The 18,717-nt window shown below is 34.3% G+C and overlaps 1 protein-coding gene across 1 annotated transcript in view; it reads left to right on the top strand.

Annotated features, from left to right (window-relative positions):
• The window catches only part of AP3B1 (adaptor related protein complex 3 subunit beta 1), a 156,094-nt gene that overhangs the window by 94,161 nt on the left and 43,216 nt on the right, over positions 1-18,717 (top strand). The window contains exons 20-22 of the mRNA XM_075078703.1: positions 2,287-2,461; positions 10,068-10,140; positions 10,889-10,995. Coding sequence (XP_074934804.1) covers positions 2,287-2,461; positions 10,068-10,140; positions 10,889-10,995 — 355 coding nt within the window. The remainder of the gene's footprint in view (positions 1-2,286; positions 2,462-10,067; positions 10,141-10,888; positions 10,996-18,717) is intronic.

Genomic DNA, 18,717 nt, shown 5'->3' with positions numbered 1-18,717 from the left:
AAGGGAAACGGTCATAAGATATTTAAGTGTTAGCGCTTTTTAAGATTGCCCATTATCAACAGCATTATCATGTATTAAAGTATCATTAAAATTTTGAGTAATTGGGGCTAATACCTTGGATTGTATGAATCTGTTTCTTCCACTGCTGTCAGCAAGTGGCCTCTGCAGACATGATCGCCCTTTACTCTGTAGTCTGCTGCCAGCTCACTTGATGAGTTTGCAGCTCAGCTCAGTCGTGGCTGACAGCGCTGATTGGGGCACAGTACGCACTCTGCTCCTTTTATTACAGACAGTAATTAAAGCAGCTCGCCTTGCCACTTCCATAACAAACACAGCATAATGCCCTAATTATGACTTTATTAATTTAAGTCAGGATTTAATGATTTTAAAAGTGATTTATATTGTTTTTCCTGTTCAGAACAAATGAAATCTGTAGGTTAAATTAATACAGGCTTTTCATCATTGCAGAGTTAAAAAGCTAGTTACCAGTAAATTCTTTTCATTAGAATAACATCTGAAATTTTAAGCAGTAAGGTAAACAATGATTACCCATCAAAACTGGCTGATGTACAATAAAGTAACATTTTTAATTTTTAAATCTAGTTTTAAAGATAAGCTAAAAATAAATTTTTGAAAACAACTTCATTTATGTAATGGGTACACAATAACTTATTTGTTGATGTAACTACAGCTTCTGTTCAATAGCAATGAAGAAAATGTAGAGAATTCTGTCAGTACTTGTTATACATCATGAAGAAGAAACTAAACAGTATACGCTAGTGAATTTTTATGTTTAACTCATTGACCTCAAACAAGTTTTTAAATGTTGTCATATTGAAAAGTAATTTTGATAGTACCTATTTTTTCACCATGATTTTAAGTATCAGATAAGCTACATTAGACTGTTTTTGTGAAGTGTATGCTTGTTTTATTTTTAGCTTTGCAAGCTTTAGTTTGCTGCTTTCAGAAAAAAAAATGCTTTCAACTAAAATTTTGAGGGTTAATTTCAACTTCAGTTACATGTGTAGGCATAATTAGCATGGCTTAAATGTTAATATTGATTTTTAATAATTTTGATTTTAGGCCATTCAATCCTGGGAAGTTCTTGGGAGGAGTAAGGTGTTCCCCTAACAGTTTTCCTTTACGTCATGTTAGATTTTTCAGTTGCCCTTCTCTGTATTTTTCCTTTCTGAAAACATTACTATCGCAAACAGTAATACAGCATAGTACATTCTTTTGTACTGCTCCTAAAGCTAAGCAAAATGTATAACAACTTAATTTGAGTCCAAAGGGACTCTTAATAGTTGAGAGGTCTGGATTTGTTTAACTATTGTTGACCTTGTTACCCTTCAAGCACTTTAGTAACCAATTTATTGTCTTGGGGAGGAAGCTGAATCAGGTAGTGTGTGAAACACCTGATTTGGAATTATAAAATGGTTGCCTGCAGATCCAAGAACTGAGGGGTTTTTCTGCATGCAATATGAATTTATCTGCACTGTGATAACTATTAGAAAACAATTTTCATTTCCTGCAATATTTCTAGGCAGTAACTCCCCTTGAGACAAAAGGGTAATCTACTAATTGGTAGTTATAGTATTATTAGAAGTGAACAAGGCAGATTTTAATAATATTCAGTAGCTGTTAGCGCAGAGCAACATAATCCAGCACTGCCAGGGTGAACAGAACTTTACTGTCTGAAGAATAGTGTCTCTGAAGTTCATTAGCTCTAAGGTACTCGATATGACCAAAGGTGTCAGAATGTAATAGCTCTTCTGTATAAACTTTTTAATGGGTTGAAATATTTGTAGATATATCTCATTTCTAGGTGATTTGATTTAGAAGAATTAATGGAATAAATTCAATGCATTGCCATTTTTTTTAAGCAACACTATTTTGGAAAAACATAACCCACCAAGATTCTGTTCATTGTGGGTAGAAGAGTCTGAGAGTTTCCATGTATGAAAGGGTGTGTGCTCTTCTTTCTGAAATGTCACAAGCTTCGTGCATGCATATAATATTTTTAATATTTAATATGTTCACATTTGTGTTTGGCTGTTTCTCTGGTTTAGATTATATGTGGTGATTTATTGTGTAATGTGAAATAACAATTTTGTATACCCTTAAATAAGGGTAAAACACTACTTCAGCCATCTTAGCTGAGTTTTTATCAAAGAAATACTGACTTAAAACTCATTTAACAAAACTTTGAAATGTTAATGTAGGATATTGCCTAAGCAGATTCCTTTGGTGATTTTACGTTTCTCTTAAAATTTTTTCAATATGTAGTGATTCAGAGGAAGTTAAAAAGAAAGTAAAGGGGATCTGCAAAAAGAGAAGCACATCCAGTTCCTCTGATACAGAGTCTGCTTCATCAGAAGAAAGTTCTTCAGACTCCAAGTCAGACTCAGACTCTAAAAGTGACTCTGATTCTGGAAAATTGAGACGGGCAACATCTAGTAAGGTAAAAGAAGTTATGGTGGTTGTTTGTTTGGTTTTTTTAAAAAAAAAACACCTATAAAATATGAAAAGATTCATCTAACCACCCATATGTGTTTGTTTCTCCAGAAATGGAGATGGGTAGTGGTTTTATGGATATCTAAAAAACCCCAGATTTTCTGAAAAAAATGTTTGACCTTTCATAAAAAGACCAATCCCAAATTAGTTTGATAGTTTAAGCAAGTAAGAATATTTTATAACAAAAAGCAGATTTAGGTTTTAATTGTGTTATATTTTACTCCAGATAGAATGAAGAATAATCAAGCCTAATTATTTTTTTTAGATTACTGTTCAACAGGTGAAAGCATAGTACATCAGTAGTTTGCAAAAATAGATTGATTATTATATAAAAATAGGATCTTTAAGTATAACTGCTACAGGACCTGGGTCTCACAGGAAGCAAAACCAAGAAATAAATGTTAGTACATTGTTTCTTAAGGGTTTGAAGACATTGTAGTCTAGCTAGAAGTCACTTGCTTTGTTTTAAAATTTCCGGTTAAAACTGAGAATGGTGCAGTTAATGCATCTATACTTGAGGTTTATATGTAGATTAGTAGAATTAATATTCTTAATGAGTAATCAACTTTTTATTGCCCTCTGTGTTTGATAGGAATCAAGCTTATAAAGGGTACCATTACTTCATATTGTATTAGCTTACTTACATTTATGAAGTAGGAAACTTTCAAATATGTCGTTATAAAATTGGATTCGGAAATGTGTGAAGATACACATGTTTGACAGAGCCATTTATGTGTCAGTTAAATTTTAATTGCTTACCTTAGTGAAGAAATGTTAAAAGTTAAATGTTAAAGGTTAAAAGTTCATTGCACTCAAGCTAGTATTATAGAGCTAAAGATAATAGCTTGAATTTGTTTCTGTTTCTCTACCTACCTTTCATTTGAAAAATAAATAAATGAGAAACTTTATGTTAAATCTGTTAAGGTAGAAGAGTAAAAGAATTTCTGAAACTTCCTGTTCTGTTATAAAATACTTCCTGTGTATTTCTTTCTATATATTCTATAAAAATTTGAAGGGTATAGTTGTAGCTCAGAAGTTTCCATTTTAATACTGATCTGTGATTTTGAAAATTAAGTGATACTCTGACGCATTTTAAATTTAGCCAAGACATTTCAGTCAGGACTCCTGTGTAGATTGCTGAATAGTCAAAACAGACATTGTTCGTTGCATTTCATGCAATTGTAGAAGCTGGTGGACATGTGTGTTTTGAACAGTATCTTTATAAGCTGTTTTGGTGTGCATTTCCTTTAATTGAGGAGGTAAGGCTCTCTATTTCTGTAAATCTTGAACTTATGTTGTACACGTCTCTGTTTTGTAATGTTATAGGTCCATCTAGGAATGTTTAGTTGTAACCTTAGCTTTTAATCTATTCCCTTCTTCTACCAAGTAGAACAAAAGATTAAGTGAGACCGTAGCATTTGAGAAAGGGAGGTGTGTTTCCATGGTTTGATCATTGTTTCCTGCCCAAATACCACACTGGGCAATATGCCTATGTCAAAGTTTTTACTAGTAGAGAACCCAAACTGGATCTTGCCAAGAAATAGTATCACAACAAATGTAACCTAAATCGCCTCAGAATAAACTTCTTTGATGCTAGATGAGACATGAACTAATTCTAACAGTTTGAGGCTTCTCATATTAGCACAGTATTTTTTCACTAGAAAGTAATAAGTAGTCTGACCTGCTTAGCTCTGAGCTGCCACTGCAGAACTATATTCAAACAATAGTGTCTTCTCTCTGCTGCATTTGTTCATTTTTCTCCGGATATCAGCACCATTGTTCATGATTTCTTTCACTACAGTTATCTAGACTGTTCTGGTTCTTTCACAGGGTATGTGAGGACTACTAGCATAAAGCTTTTTGTATTTTAAAACAGCAGTCAGAAATGTGTGAAGTCTAATACACTGAATAATACGAGAACCATAATGTCCAAGAAGATTGAGATTGTTTTGTTGAAGTCAATGGAAAATTATCAAACCCTTGGATTTTAAGAGAAGAGAAAGAACATTGCAGTAGTCGTGAAGTCTTATTTGATTAAGAAGCACCTAAAAAGAAACGTGTTAGGAACAAAAAGTATTTATAAGCGATTGTCAGAAGACTTGATAAAGTTCAAAGGGTAGAACTGAAAAATTGCAAAACTTTTAAACATCAGAAAAAATATTGAAACAATATTGAAGCAATTGAAGCAATGGGTTTACATGCATGGCAGTAAAAAAAGAAGCAAGGAGATTGTTGAAAAGAAAAGATGGCATAGAGGTCACTATGCAAAAGCTATGTCTATGTTCCTTAATTTCTTTTTCTCCCAGAAATTAGCACATTTAATGTGAGGGCAACAAGCTATGGCTGATGAACTGCAAATAGTAATAGTCATAAATGAATGGGGCAGGGGGAAAGTTGATTTAACACTCTTAATCATAGAGGACTGTTTCAGTGTACTATATTAATCTCTAGGACCATGAAGCCTTTCCTGTTAAGCCATGTTGGATGCCTGCATTTGTACTTGAGGTGTTTTGGATACTTGGTTATATTCAGAAGTGTAATTGGATGAGGGGATGGGGGAAGGATCAAGGTATTTTATGTCAAAGGTGATTGTTGTGCTAACTAGCTTAATAGAATTTTTTTGAGAGTGTCCTCTTTTGAGCCATGTGTTGATAGGTGGTGCTAACTGATGATAACCTACATAAGCCCTTCCAATCTGGAAAGAAAAGCAGTTGTTAACAAACTTTAAAGAACGCTATAGATAAACTCTTGTGTAGAGCCCTTGTGTTGAGGTACATTTTACAAGAACCACTCATGTTTATTTTACTTCCAGGAAAATCTTGGAATTTTTCTGCTTCCTACCGGACTTCAGGCCACCTAGAAGTAGACAGTTTCAGCCAGGCTCTCATAAATGCATGTTTTTATTTTGATAGATTTTTTATTGGAAAAGCCATTGCTTATATTATTCTGCTACAGGGTATTCTTAATTTGGTCAGTGTACATGGGAAGATGATTCATTAGGGCTTCCTTTCCTTCTAAATTAAACTGAAAATATTTTCTGAAATATATATTTATAAGAGGAGAAGTTAGTAGGCTCTATTTTTATAGTTTCTCAGTTTGTTAGACATTATGAACTATGTTACATAGCTGATGTTTTGGGTGGTGTTTATCATTCTGCATGTTTTGTTGGGTACCATTGCCATGTTCAGCAGAATTTTCATAATAAAAAACATTCAATTACACTCACATGGGAGGTTAATTTGTGCATACATCCATGCATTTGCTATCATTAAAATGGGTTACAAAAACGTCAAATTTTTTCCTGAATATATTATTAATGCTTTCATATTTTTCTCTTGAAGAATCAGTTGGAAAAGCTGTTGCATTCATTGTAATTGAGCTGTAGTGACTAGAAAAGTCACTCTCTTGTACTGCAGTGTTTTATATCATTTTGAAATCTTGATAGTTTGAAGTGTTCAGATTCATATTACACTGTAAGCAGAAATACTGTAGAGCTAAAATGCAGATTAGAAAATGGTGCATGTATAAGTAGGTGCCTCTACAGTGGGATTTTAAAATCAGCTACTGTTGACCTCCTTATACAAGTATAATACAGTCACTCAGCTGTTAAAAACCTGATCCACTATTTAAAAAATATACAAAAACAAATTGTCTATCTTTCTGCCTGATCTCTTTTCAAGTGCTAACACAATGGAAACAGTGGGTGATCTGTCAATGCATTTGGATTGTCAATGATGGTTTTGTATAAATTTTGGGAGGATAAGAAATAAAATTCGCACGGCAAAATATGATTTCATCTGCCTTTTCTCTGCAGCTCCATGGTTCATGCTGCGGTGTGAAATTCTCATTTTACACACTTTGCAGGCGGAGCACATGAATTATGCATTGAGCAAGAGAAATCTCCTGCTTCAAGTCCTATATGCATTTACCAGGTTCTATCTCTATTACCAAGATGAATTGCAAATGGAGAAATGTTTGATGGAATACAGCTTAACTTCTTTGTTTAGTATTCTGCTTTTCCCGTAGTGGGCTCTCTTGGTAGGAAACTGTTTGGGTTGTATTGTAGACTTAATTTTAAGAAAAAAAATGAAAAAATATGTTACAGAGAAATGCCAGATAGATCAGAGCCTATTTATTGTCTTGATTTGGAATGCAAAATTTCTTCAACAGAAATATCTGACAGTAGTGTTTGTTGTAGTCATTAGCTATTTATTATTACTAGAAAGCTAATAAAATGTCTTTTCTTGGAAAAATCATATTAAAAAATAATCGTGTTTCTAATAAGCAAACCACATGTAAATAGATTTCTTTGGTGTTTTGTACAGAATTGCACAAAACTAATATATATACCCCTGTATAGAAATATACATATAAATATAAAAATATTTGTGTGTTTATATGTATAGCATGGATATACACACATACACAAGCTGATATTTACTTCAGCTTGACACAATTGACTGAAGCAGAAAAAAAGATGTGATCATCGTTTAACATTAACTTTATCTTGATTTATTTAGCTTCTGATTTTACATTTTCCAGGTCGTAGGGTTGTTTTTTTTGGTTTTTTGTTGTTGTGGTGGTTTTTCATTTGGGGCATTGTGGGTTGTTTTTTCAGTAAACTGATGTACCTAAGTACAGTATTCTGATAAAGTATGCAGTGGAAAATTTTTTCTACCATGCAGTATCTCGATGTAATGTTTCTGTACTTGTGCCTTATCTTAGGACCATTTTATTTTATTTTGAAGTATAAGAAACAAATTCTTTTGAAGGATTTTTTTTCCTCATTTTTAAAGATGAGTTACATAGTAGATTCAAAGTAATATCAGTGCAGAAATGCATTTTATCTTATAAAAATTACTTATCAAGCTTAATGATATGTACTTAGTAACTACTTTAGAATGGCAAAATAAATAACTGAAAAAACCAAACTGAAGCATACCATTGTTGTTATTTGTGACATAGTCTGCCCTATATTAATTGTCTTCAGTAAACACATCAACAGTAAGAGGATTTCTTGGCTCTGTCGCATAATTTTTTTAAAGATCTTGACCTAGCAATGCTGCCGTTGTCAGAATTGTAGCGCATTCAAAATCCTCATCCTTGTGCTATAGCTTCTCATGTGGGTGAGCCACTTTTTCTAGTCTTTAACTGGCTGCATAATAAAAGGGAATGGAGAAATCCCATCCCTGCTGGAATAATTAGCAAATGTAGAATTCTAGCTGAAAATATCCTTTGAACCTGAATCACAGTTGAATACGGGGTACTGAGTGAAGGAGTTCAGAAATCGGGGGGGGGGGTGGGTGTGTTTAAATATATTTGTATTGTTTACTTGCGTTCTCTTTTAGTGTGTTCCAGTGTCTGAAGAATTTGTAGTTTAGTAAAAAAGTTGTGATACATAGTTTATAGTAAAAATGCTGCAGATAACAGGTAAACCCCTGATGAAGGGCTAAATATTCACCAAACTGTGCTATAAAAAGACTAGGAATTTGTTAAAAGAATTGTCATGAAATAATTTCTCACAGACATGAGTAATCCAAGTAGAACCCATAGCTTATGAAGTATACTACTTATTTCACAGATTTAAAAAAAAAAAAAAGACAAAAACAAGCTTAATGGCTTGCTAATAATCACACTGGAAGAGAAAAATGAAGTCTGATACTTGTGACCAGAATGGAGCTTGGGAGATCACGTTGTGCAGCAGAGTCCTTCAGTAATTCTGGACATGGCATATAAGGAATGGAGTAACATTAGCACCATTTTAAAGATATTTTGTAATATTTCTTTCGCCCAGAGTAGTTTTGTGTTTCAGATAAATCAGCAATAGTAGAACATTCAAATACAGTAGTGATAAGAACCATTGAAATATGTTGATTTAAAAATAATTCTGAAAATAGTGCCTTCCATTCTTCTCTGTCCACAAGATTATTCTCCTCCCAGAATATCTAAAGCACATCTGTAATGATCACATAAATGACTCCTGTCTATTTGAGCCATGGGTTTATTGGAAGAAATGAGCAATGTCATTTTGGCTTAGGTCAAGCCTGATAGCCATTAACATCAACAACTCCAAATAGTGAGGACATTAGCTAGTCTCTTCCATGTTCTTTGGAGGGATCCTTGGAATTTCTCTCTAAATTGGAAAAAAATAGACATGGCATTATTGTTAATTTGCAGATGACCATGAGGCTAGGAGACTAGAAGAAAGGGGATGCACTTTTAGAAAAGAGGGGTCATTTTATTCTTTGGTGATAGTCAAAGTAAGTGATTCTAGCTGCTGAGTTTCTGAGAGGACTCCAAGCTCCTGTAAGAGTTTGTGCCTGGAGTGCCTGAAGAGACTGTGACATCTTGCAAGTAATGCTCAAGAAATGGAGGCCCATATGGGCATACAGAGTTTTACTGATGTGTTTAGACCTGTTCACTCATTAGAAAAGGTAAAAGAATGTGTGTATATGCATTTGGCTACCACATGCTATTGAAGAGGAAACTGGGAAACTGGAAGCTCCACAGAAGTGTGACTCCTGGAAAGACTATGTTTACATTGCACTTGCACTACCTTGGGTAGTGAACAGTGTCTTAAGGTCTAAGGGCAGTTGACAAATTCTCTGAAAGAATGACAAAGCCTTCTGTTGGGTGAGCAAGCCAGAGAAAGCAAAGGCAGAAGGAATTCTTCAGCCGATCCAGACAAAGGATGCTTAAGAGTAGGTAGGAATAGTATGATGACAAACTGTCTGATGAGCATCCAGTGGGTAGCTTGTCCAGGTCCTGGCTATATCCAAAGATGAGTTCTTTTCACTAAACCACCCTATTGGGAGTCCATATTGAGCTGTCACACACTAAATTCTGTCCTGAATCATCACTCTCTAGCTATGTTCTATAGGTATGACCAACACTCACTCTTACTAGATTTGGTTAGAACTTTTTATTTAGCTGTATTGAAACAAATTTTCTTGAAATATTCTCTTTACAAAGTCACTGAGATTACTCTATTACTACTCTACTCTTAAGTACTGCCAATCCTTATTAGAACTCAAGGCTCAAAATTCAAACTTTTTTTGTGACAAAAATCGACTTTCTGTTATTTGTCCAGCAATTAAGTAAAATCCCAGTAGATGATGGGGCAGGATTCCATACCCCTAGATAAGTGCAAATAACACTGCCTTCTTACGGAATGTTTTTTGTCTTGTTTTTCATATGGAAATGGAAATGTTAGTACCTAAGTCTTTTGTCTTCAAAAAGAATGCCTCTATCTCTGTTTTAATGTTCTCAACATAAGTGTCTGATCTGTCACCAGAAGTTTTCTTTGAGTAGCAACCATTGTTAAATGAAAACGTGGGCTTCACAGGAGTAAATGTAACTCAAATGTGGAGTTTAGGTTCAGCTTACCTGTACAAAGAAATCTTTCTTACTAGGTCAATTCTCTGAATGCTGAGCCCTGAAAATGGATACTTTTTTTTTAAATGGCAGAGGAAATACACTTTGCGTTATAAAAGTACTAAAGACTTTTCTTTTGCTGAAATGGTAAAAGATTGAATATTCGTGTATTTTGGCAGAAAGAAGAAAAACCGATACAAGATAGAAAAGCTCCAAATAAACAAGACGTGTTTCTCTTAGATTTAGATGATTGTAAGTATCTTGATTAAAGCTTCATTTTTTCCCATGGCATAAAATTAAGTTCAATTAATTCAATGAATTTTAAATGTCTGAAACACTGATGTTCATTTATTGTACCAGTTTCCTCACAAAAAAAAATTTGCTTAGACTGTCAACTTATTTTTAAGCACAATTATTACAATATGTGTTTTTATTTTTTTTTAGAACTGAGAAATTGTTTCAAAAGTAAGAATGTATTGGTATATAAAAAATTTTTTTTAAATAATTTTTTTTATGTCTGGATTTGTTTTCTGTTCAAGTTGGCTTATTTCCTCGGGTGCCAATGGATGTTACTTTTACAACATCTGTGCAACCTATGACCAATTGTGGCACTGTAATAAGATACTAAAAATCACAGTTTTGAAGAACAGGTTAAAATGTAGTCCTGGAAAGGTAGGGCAGAACTGGCACTACTGGTCTTTGACTATTACAGATTAGACAAAGTTAAAATAGAGGAAAAATGGGAAAGGAAGGCAAAATATTTTTAAATGTAAATAAAGTGGTCTATACATATATCAGTTTGACTTATATTTTCATTATTTATTTTGGGTATTGGGGCTACATGTCTAAAAAATGATCTGCTATTAAGAAGCATATATACAAGGATAAAATAATTAGATCAAGACATAAAACCTTTTTACACTGAATGAAAATAGCTCATTGTCCTTCCCAATATTTTGATTTTTTTTAACTTATGCATCCATTGGCTTTTTACTTCTAGTCTGTCCTGTGACAACTCCTGTGGCAGTTCCTACATCAGCTATTTTGTCCCCAAGCTTAACAGCCGACCTAGAGGGATTAAGTCTGTTGAGTTCTTCGGTCATTGATGTAAGTAGCTTTTAAAAAGTGGGGTAGGTGTGGCGGGTGAGTGTGTGTGTGTCTTATTTTAAGTATTTCACATGTTTTTGAGGCGGTCATTAAAGTGATTTTTTTGTTTTAAGTACTTTCACCTATAAAGGGTCTTGTATGAAATTCTAGTTTACATGCAAGTCTGGCAGCTTTTTTTATCTGTAATAATTACATTCTGAAACGTGGAGAAAAGTATTAATATTGTGTGTCTGGGAAGGGTGACATCAAGGATATTTTAACCTTCTCTTTCAACCTCTCTTCTTTGCCTCAGGGAAACTTTTAATTCACAAATTAAGTATCCAAACTATGCAAATCTTACAAATCATCTAGTTGCTACACTATCAAAAATAACCTACAAGAAAAATCACATACGTTTATTTACATACATGCCTCTAATTATGACATATTGCTACACGGAAGTAATTTTTCATGAGTATCCAAAGTGGAACCCCTGGGTGCAAATAAAAAGAGTATAGATTTACAATCAGTGGTATATCAGTATGTGTCATGATTCATTCTGTTAGTGCTTTCTGTTTTGTAGCACTTTCCGTTAGGGAATCTCAAAAGTATAGGTATAATTAAGGTTAGCAAAGCCATGGAGGTAGAGGGCATTCTTTTGTTGGGGGAAGGATAGTAGTTTGTGTTTTCCTTTTCTGGTCTTTTTTTTTCAGTCATTTTGTGTGTCCAATTTACATTTACAGCTTAAGAAGTAATTGCAGCTGTACAACGTAGGATACTTATCCTTGTGCAAGTGGACGGGAGTGACAAAAAAAACCACAAAAGGCACAGGCCTTTTTTTAACCTAGCCTTGTTTCTAATGAGGCTGGTGTATAGAACCTACACTGCAACTTTAATAATTGCTGGTAAAGTATTTTGTGCTGGCTTTGGGAGCAATATGTTTTCAAAACCAAATACTTATATAAAGAAGGTGCATGAATGATTTGACTCAAGAAATAAAAGATCTTAGCTGATGATTGTTTCATGTTTACAGGCTTTAAAATTTCATGTTGAAAAGGTAGACTTTGAGATATGTTAGGAATTAGCCTTATCTAAGAAAATTGTGATGCAATTTATTTTTCAAGCAGAGCAGTAACAATCTGTGGACCTGCAGTCACTTTACTTGATGCATAGTTATTTACCTGTCACGCTGTCCAAAAATGCCAGAAGTTCTTTTCCATGTTATTACGTGGTGCTAGGTGGCAAGCCTGAGTTTAACTACAACTGTGTTGTAATTCCTGCGATTGCGATCCCACAATTGTTTCTTTGCCGTCTTTTATGGCTGTGACAGCTCAAAACACAGGCAGTCATCTGTTTTTCTGGCTCTGGGTTAGCGTAAGAATGGTGTCTTTGCTTTACTTCAGAATTATCAATTTTGAGGGTAAGTTAAAGTTTGCAATCAGTAATGTGGGATGCTTGAGAACACCCCGTTTGCCAATGTCTTTCGTCCTTTCATTATCTACAGTACATGAACACGTGTTCCACTCCCACATTCATGCTTGCTTTTCTCATGATTGCCACTGTCGTTTGCTAAATTGCTTCTCCCCATTCTTCAGAAAGTAGTGGCAATGAAAATGAGGTGTTAGAAAGAGCTAGAAGGTGTAGGCTAATCAGTGGAAGAAGTTTTGCACATATGGGTTGATTCTGCAAAATGCCTCTTTCTAGGTACTGCTCAGTTCCTGCTAAAACATGTGACCAGCAAAGTTGTTAGAACATTTCCTCATACTCCCTGCTATGGAAACAACCCAAATCACATACGAACTATTTGTCGCTTGCTGCCTTGAGAGTGATTCCATGCTTTCAGCTGCATTCTGTTTCAGATCTAAGCTAAACTCTCATTGCTGTTGATAGTAATTGCAGATGTACATGAGGTCCCTTGGTGAGTTTTGTGCACAAAGAACCAACAATATTTAACCACTAAGGTTAAAAACTTGTCTTGCAAATTATAACCATATATTGTAAAAGGTCTTGTGTGCAAGTACTTAAATAACTGTTGCAATGTGTTGTTCAGCACCATCAGGTAACTTTTTAAAAATGAAAATTTAAAAACGACTTTTAAGACTTTATGTGGGAATGTCCATCTTAAAATAGTATTTTGACTTTAATCTGTGATGGCTAATTCTAAAAATAAGGAGGATAGTTGTCATACTTCAGAAAACTTTTTCTTCCTTCAGTGGGAGAGCAAATGAATTTAACTGTAGGGCACATGCCAAACTAACACTGAGAAATTAATTTATTAGTAGGCAATGGAGAGCATGGAGTAAAAATAGATAAGTACAGTATATGACCCTAATATCAAAGAAAGGTATCAGCCACTTATCTTGGAACATGTCAGGCAGTCTATTATTCAAATCATTCAGCGCTGTAATTGGATACAGCTTTTAGAAAACTTGTAACTCCAAATTCATGGCTGCTGAACATTGTGGAAAGCATAAATACAAGAATGGTTTTACAGGAAAGGTATGGGTCTCTTTAAACCTACAAACCCAAAATATTCTGAAACAGAAACTACAGTGCAAACCTGATGCTTTGTCCTGTAGCTCATTTGTTTTTATGATTCATGTTTACATATGAACATTTCCCCCTCATATAAATGCAGACATGCATGTTATAGTTCATTCCAGGAAAAACAAAATTCTCTGGTAATTTATGGATAAATTTCTTCCAACTGGATGCAAAACATAGTAAATCCTTGTTCATGCTTCTGCCCTGGTACATATAGTCTGTCTTCAGGTGGCTCAACTGAACGAGGTAACTGAGGTTGCCAGAGGCTACTATGGGGCTTTTCAGGGTGTGCATGCAAGAGAAGTCAGACCTAAGTGCTTGGGGAAAGTCTGCATTTAGAGTCAATTTTGTTTTAGATGGATGCATTTGCAGGCTTGAAACATACTTGAAGATGCTGCGCCAATGAAATATAGGAGGAGAGAGAAAGCTGCAAGCTGTCAACATAAAGCAGTTATCTGAAAATACTGTAAATGGGTGTTGTCCCCTAAAGGGAGGTTATAAGGTGAGAGGAGAGGGGATTGAAAGCAAAATTCATGAATGACATAAGGACAGGGAGGGTTATGACCTGCTGCAGGAAATAATACTTTGAGCAGGAATGATGAGAGGAGGAAGAGGAGAACTATGGTATCGGAAAGAAGTCGAAGAGGATAGTGATCATCTGTTTCTACCCATCACACAGCTGAAAAAGCTAAACCACCTGTTCTTTTCTCATTAGAATTTTAGATGGTACAAATGTACCAGCAACTGCTCTCCTCAATGTGTAGAGCCCTGGGTATACTGCATATGATAATTAACCGGTAAAAATTACACATACTTTAAAAAATAAAATTAGTGAGAAGGAAATACTGTTTTGGTAACAAGAAATTTGTTATGATTCTGAACAGTGATAGTGCAAGGGAGAGTTGACAGCTGGATATGAGCTCTGACAGTAGCAGTTAGCAGTAGCAGCAGTTAGATGGGGCAAAAACTTGTGGAAGTATGGGCTGAGTTGAGTAGGATTTGAGGGGAGATTATTTCCTCTGCACCAAATAGAGGATAATTTGGGGAAAAAAGTCAAGGGTGAATAAGAGAAGTTCATGTTAAAAGCATGTAGCAAAAGATGGGAAAACTCTTGTTGTAGTGACGACATACTTATTAAAATACTTGATGCAACAATTTAGTGTTGGCATTAATTATTGTGCATATGGAATTATGGTATAATTGTAGCAGTGGTACTGCTTTACTTACTAAGGTTTTATTCAGCATGTTCAGTGTATTCTCTTGATAGTAGTTACGACCAATTATATGTTTTTATTGTTTCCTACTACTTGGAGTTCCACAGAAACTGTTTAGGAAGGGAGGAGTAAACAATCTTGCTTTGTCAGATGTCTCCTACAGAACTTCTGACTGAGATCTGCTTTGAGAACTTCTTTAAAGTGGTGATGCATAGAGCAGAAATAATAGCTTTTGACAAAAGTCAAGGTCGAGCGGCAGACCTGTCAAACCAGGTGATAAATACATTTAATTTCAAACTGAGCACACTTACAGAATTCCTGAGAAACAGTAAACATGAACTCCCTCAATATTCAGCTAGAGATATTTTCAGAATAGGAGAATACCTTAAATGATATTTATCATTTAGGTTGCTTTGTCCATTTAGGCTGTTTCTAATTCCACCATAGCAAGTGTTAACTCTGAAGTATACTCTCTTCCTGTGTGAAGGATCTCTTCCTAGAAGTACGAGGAACTGATTGCAATAATGATTTATATCATGGCTCTAGTCTGGTATGCAGTTTGCAGGAAAGGTTAGCACGAAGTGCCTAAGAACTTGCAAAATCCTACAGTAGAGAACTGAATAGTAATTATTCCAAATAGTTACTGCTGTGCGCTCAACTTCATGAGTTTTATTTTTTCAGAGCTTTGTTAGCAGTAATTATTCTACAGCTAGATAATCGATTACTCATATAAGCTCTGGTCTGGGTTTTTACCTCAGGAATGGCCATATCAGAAGAAACATTAACTTGTTAATGTCATGAAAGAGTTGTAGTGCGATGAGTTGTGATAGCAGTGGGCTGCGTGCAATGGTTCAACTAGATTCTTGGTACTCTTCTGCTCCGTGTTCTCAGAGAGATTTTGATCAACTACGATTGTTTAAGTAACTATTTTTATATATCTGTAAATATATTCAGTCCCTCTTAGGACACTTCTAAAATTTTTTACTCAGACAAAAGAAATTTCTTTTAAATTGGTTTTCAATGTTAGCCACATATTCTCTTTTATCAGATATTTTTGTGGTTTTGTGTTAGGATAACACATGCTTATGGCATTCTTGATATTTTATTATTTTTTATAGTTTACCATTTGCCCTCTTGTTTTTCAGCTTCCTATAAGAAATGTCTTATCCTTTTGTCTCATTACAGGAGAGCTTTTTTCCTATGTGTTGAATGTTTTCATTATACTTCTTCTGAAGCCCACCTTTTTATACGAAGACTGAAATTGGGAAAGTTTGTTGTGCGGAGGTGAAGGGAGAAGTGCCTACACATACCTTATCCCTGTGGGTGCTTATAACTTGTTTGCAATGTTGACCACACTTGCACACTGAGCAGAGCTGTTTTGGGAGTTCTCTCCAGATTAGTTTCTTAAGGTGGTGCTTTTTCCATGTGGAACAGTTTAAAGTGTCTGTGTTGTCCCCATATTCCCCTACATGGTGTTCTACAAGATTTGTAACTAGCATAAGGCTTAATTGAAACCGCTTTTTGCAAATATCATATGTCAGTAGGGTGCCTGGGAAAGTTTGTAGCTATGAAGCAAGTGAAAAAGTATAGTCTTAAATTTAAGAGATAAAAAGCAACTTTCTCCTAGTGCTGCCCAAAATTCAGCTAAGCAGCTGATTAGGTGTGACTGATGCTTGTGGGGAGGCAGCGTGGTCCAGTGGATACAGAACTGAGTGTTACATATGGAAAATGAGTTCTATTTTGGGCTTACTAGTTGCTGTGTGATCTGGAGGGAGTAACTTAATCTTTTAGTTTCCCAGCTGAAAAATGAGGATAATGACGCTTACTCACCTTGGGAAAGCACTTGGAGGTATACAAGTGAATGTAGCTGTTCATCAGCAGATATTAAGCATTGCCAAGACAGAAGGATGAATGAAACAAAGACCTTCTGCATACTTAATTTCATTTTTCTGTGTTTATATAAATTTGCTGTATAAGAAGGTGTCCTTAAATTTGTAACATAGTATACATATTTGAAAGTTATAATGTCCTTTCAGAAATTACTTCCACATACTTTTAAAAATTATAGCTTAAAAAAAAAAGTGCTATGGCACTATTTTTTAAAGTGTCATTTCACCTTTATGCTTTAATTAAAAATCAATTTATCAACATTTGTGATGTTTATTAGCTTTCAAGCCTTAAAAATGTGTCTTACATTTTTTAAATGCATTAATGCTTAACAAGCTCTGCATTTGAAAATTAAGAACCTTGCAAGTTCTTTTCTTCTAAATAAATTAGAGAATTTAATTTGGAAGTTCAAACATGATATTTCTTCTCAGTCAGAAGCAAGTTTCTGATACAAGACAGTGGCCTAAATAATAGTATGCCCATGGGTAATCTCATTGATTTAGTTGATTACTATGTGTTTTAGTACTAGATATTCTCTAACTGGGTCTTTTATTTATGCTTTTATATATAATGTATACATTATATAAAATATATATGTTATAAATTTTATACAATGTATAATTATATGAATATAATGTATAATTAGTTAGCAACTTAATATAGTAATTAATTGTATTCTGAGTAACCAGGTCTTTGATTAACAGTAATGCTCTTGATTCAATGTAAATTTGCTGTTTCGTTATCTTAGAGTGAAAAAGATTAAAACAATATTTAAATATTGTATTTAAAAATAGAAGTGCTAAAATTGCAATGTGAAGTGCAATTACAATATTAACATCCTATTTATAAAACAGAAATTAAATTGGAGGGGTGGGTTATTGCAAAAAAGAAACTCCTGTAAATAAGTTACTGTGAGGAGACCCTTGATTTTTTTTTGCCTTCCATTAAAAGTCAGTACTGTCCTTAATATTAATCTAACTTTTTTGATAATTAAATGCTTTGACCTATGAGAGAATTTAAAGTAATGTTTCTTTTTCTTTCCAACATGAAAAATACATATATTGTGCTCCTTAAAATAGGGCTGCTGTAAACAGAGTTGGTACTAGGTGTTTATAAACAAGCATGTGTAATGATGATTCCATAAGTTATTCTTTAAATATGTAGTGCAGTAATGTATGTAAAACAGAGTGTGTCTGTATGTGTGTTATGCTGTGTAACTCAGACAGAAGAGAGAGGTATCCGAAGCCATATTTTTGTTTTATTTTGTCAATAAAACTTAGCTCTTAAAAATTTCAACCACATCTTTCTAAGGTAACATTTACCTCCTCACATCTTTAGCATCTATCAGACATGACATGGGACATATTCATTGACCCTAAAAATTTTCATCAGTCTCATGCACTGGAAGGGGGCAGCCCCAGCCAGACAAGAGGCTCATTTCAATTTTAACGGCTGTAATTAAAGGTTAATTCACTGAGTCAGGATTAACGAGGAAAGTACAAATGATAGGCAAGCAGCTGCCTTTATAATACAGGATTAGAACAATGCAATTACAATAAGAATTAGAAAAAATCAACTTCCTGAAAAGGTTCTGTAATGAATGAACTGCATTTCTCTGTTCTTAATTGTGGTACTTAAACATGAAGACTCTGTGCAGCAGTTTTTTTGTTGTTGTTGTTGTAATAACACTTGATCAACAGCGTGTCTAATAAGATAGTATGCCAACTACAATGACAGCAACTGTTATGTTGATAAATTTAATACTATGCTGTACTGAAAACCTTCAGGCTTACTTTTATGTTATAGCTAGATATGCTAGCCACATAGATGACTGCTTCAAACTTTGAGAGTAACATAAATAAATCTCTAATCACAGTTGCTTATTTTATCCAGTTTCTTTAAACAGCCTTAAAATTATATTTTATTTTTAGAAAACGCTGTTTTAAAGTTTCCCTTTACATTATCCCCACTCATTTTATGTGATATTCTTAACATCTGAAAAATAATTTTAGTTTGTAAATCAATGTATATCAGATACACTCTGAGTTTAACATCCCGTATAACTATGTGTACTGCAGTTGCATTACTTGGTATAATT

Source organism: Phalacrocorax aristotelis, chromosome Z, assembly GCF_949628215.1.
Source record: "Phalacrocorax aristotelis chromosome Z, bGulAri2.1, whole genome shotgun sequence".
Lineage (NCBI taxonomy): Eukaryota > Metazoa > Chordata > Aves > Suliformes > Phalacrocoracidae > Phalacrocorax > Phalacrocorax aristotelis.
The sequence above is the reverse complement of the archived record's forward strand: the minus strand, read 5'-3'. Positions and strand labels throughout refer to the sequence as shown.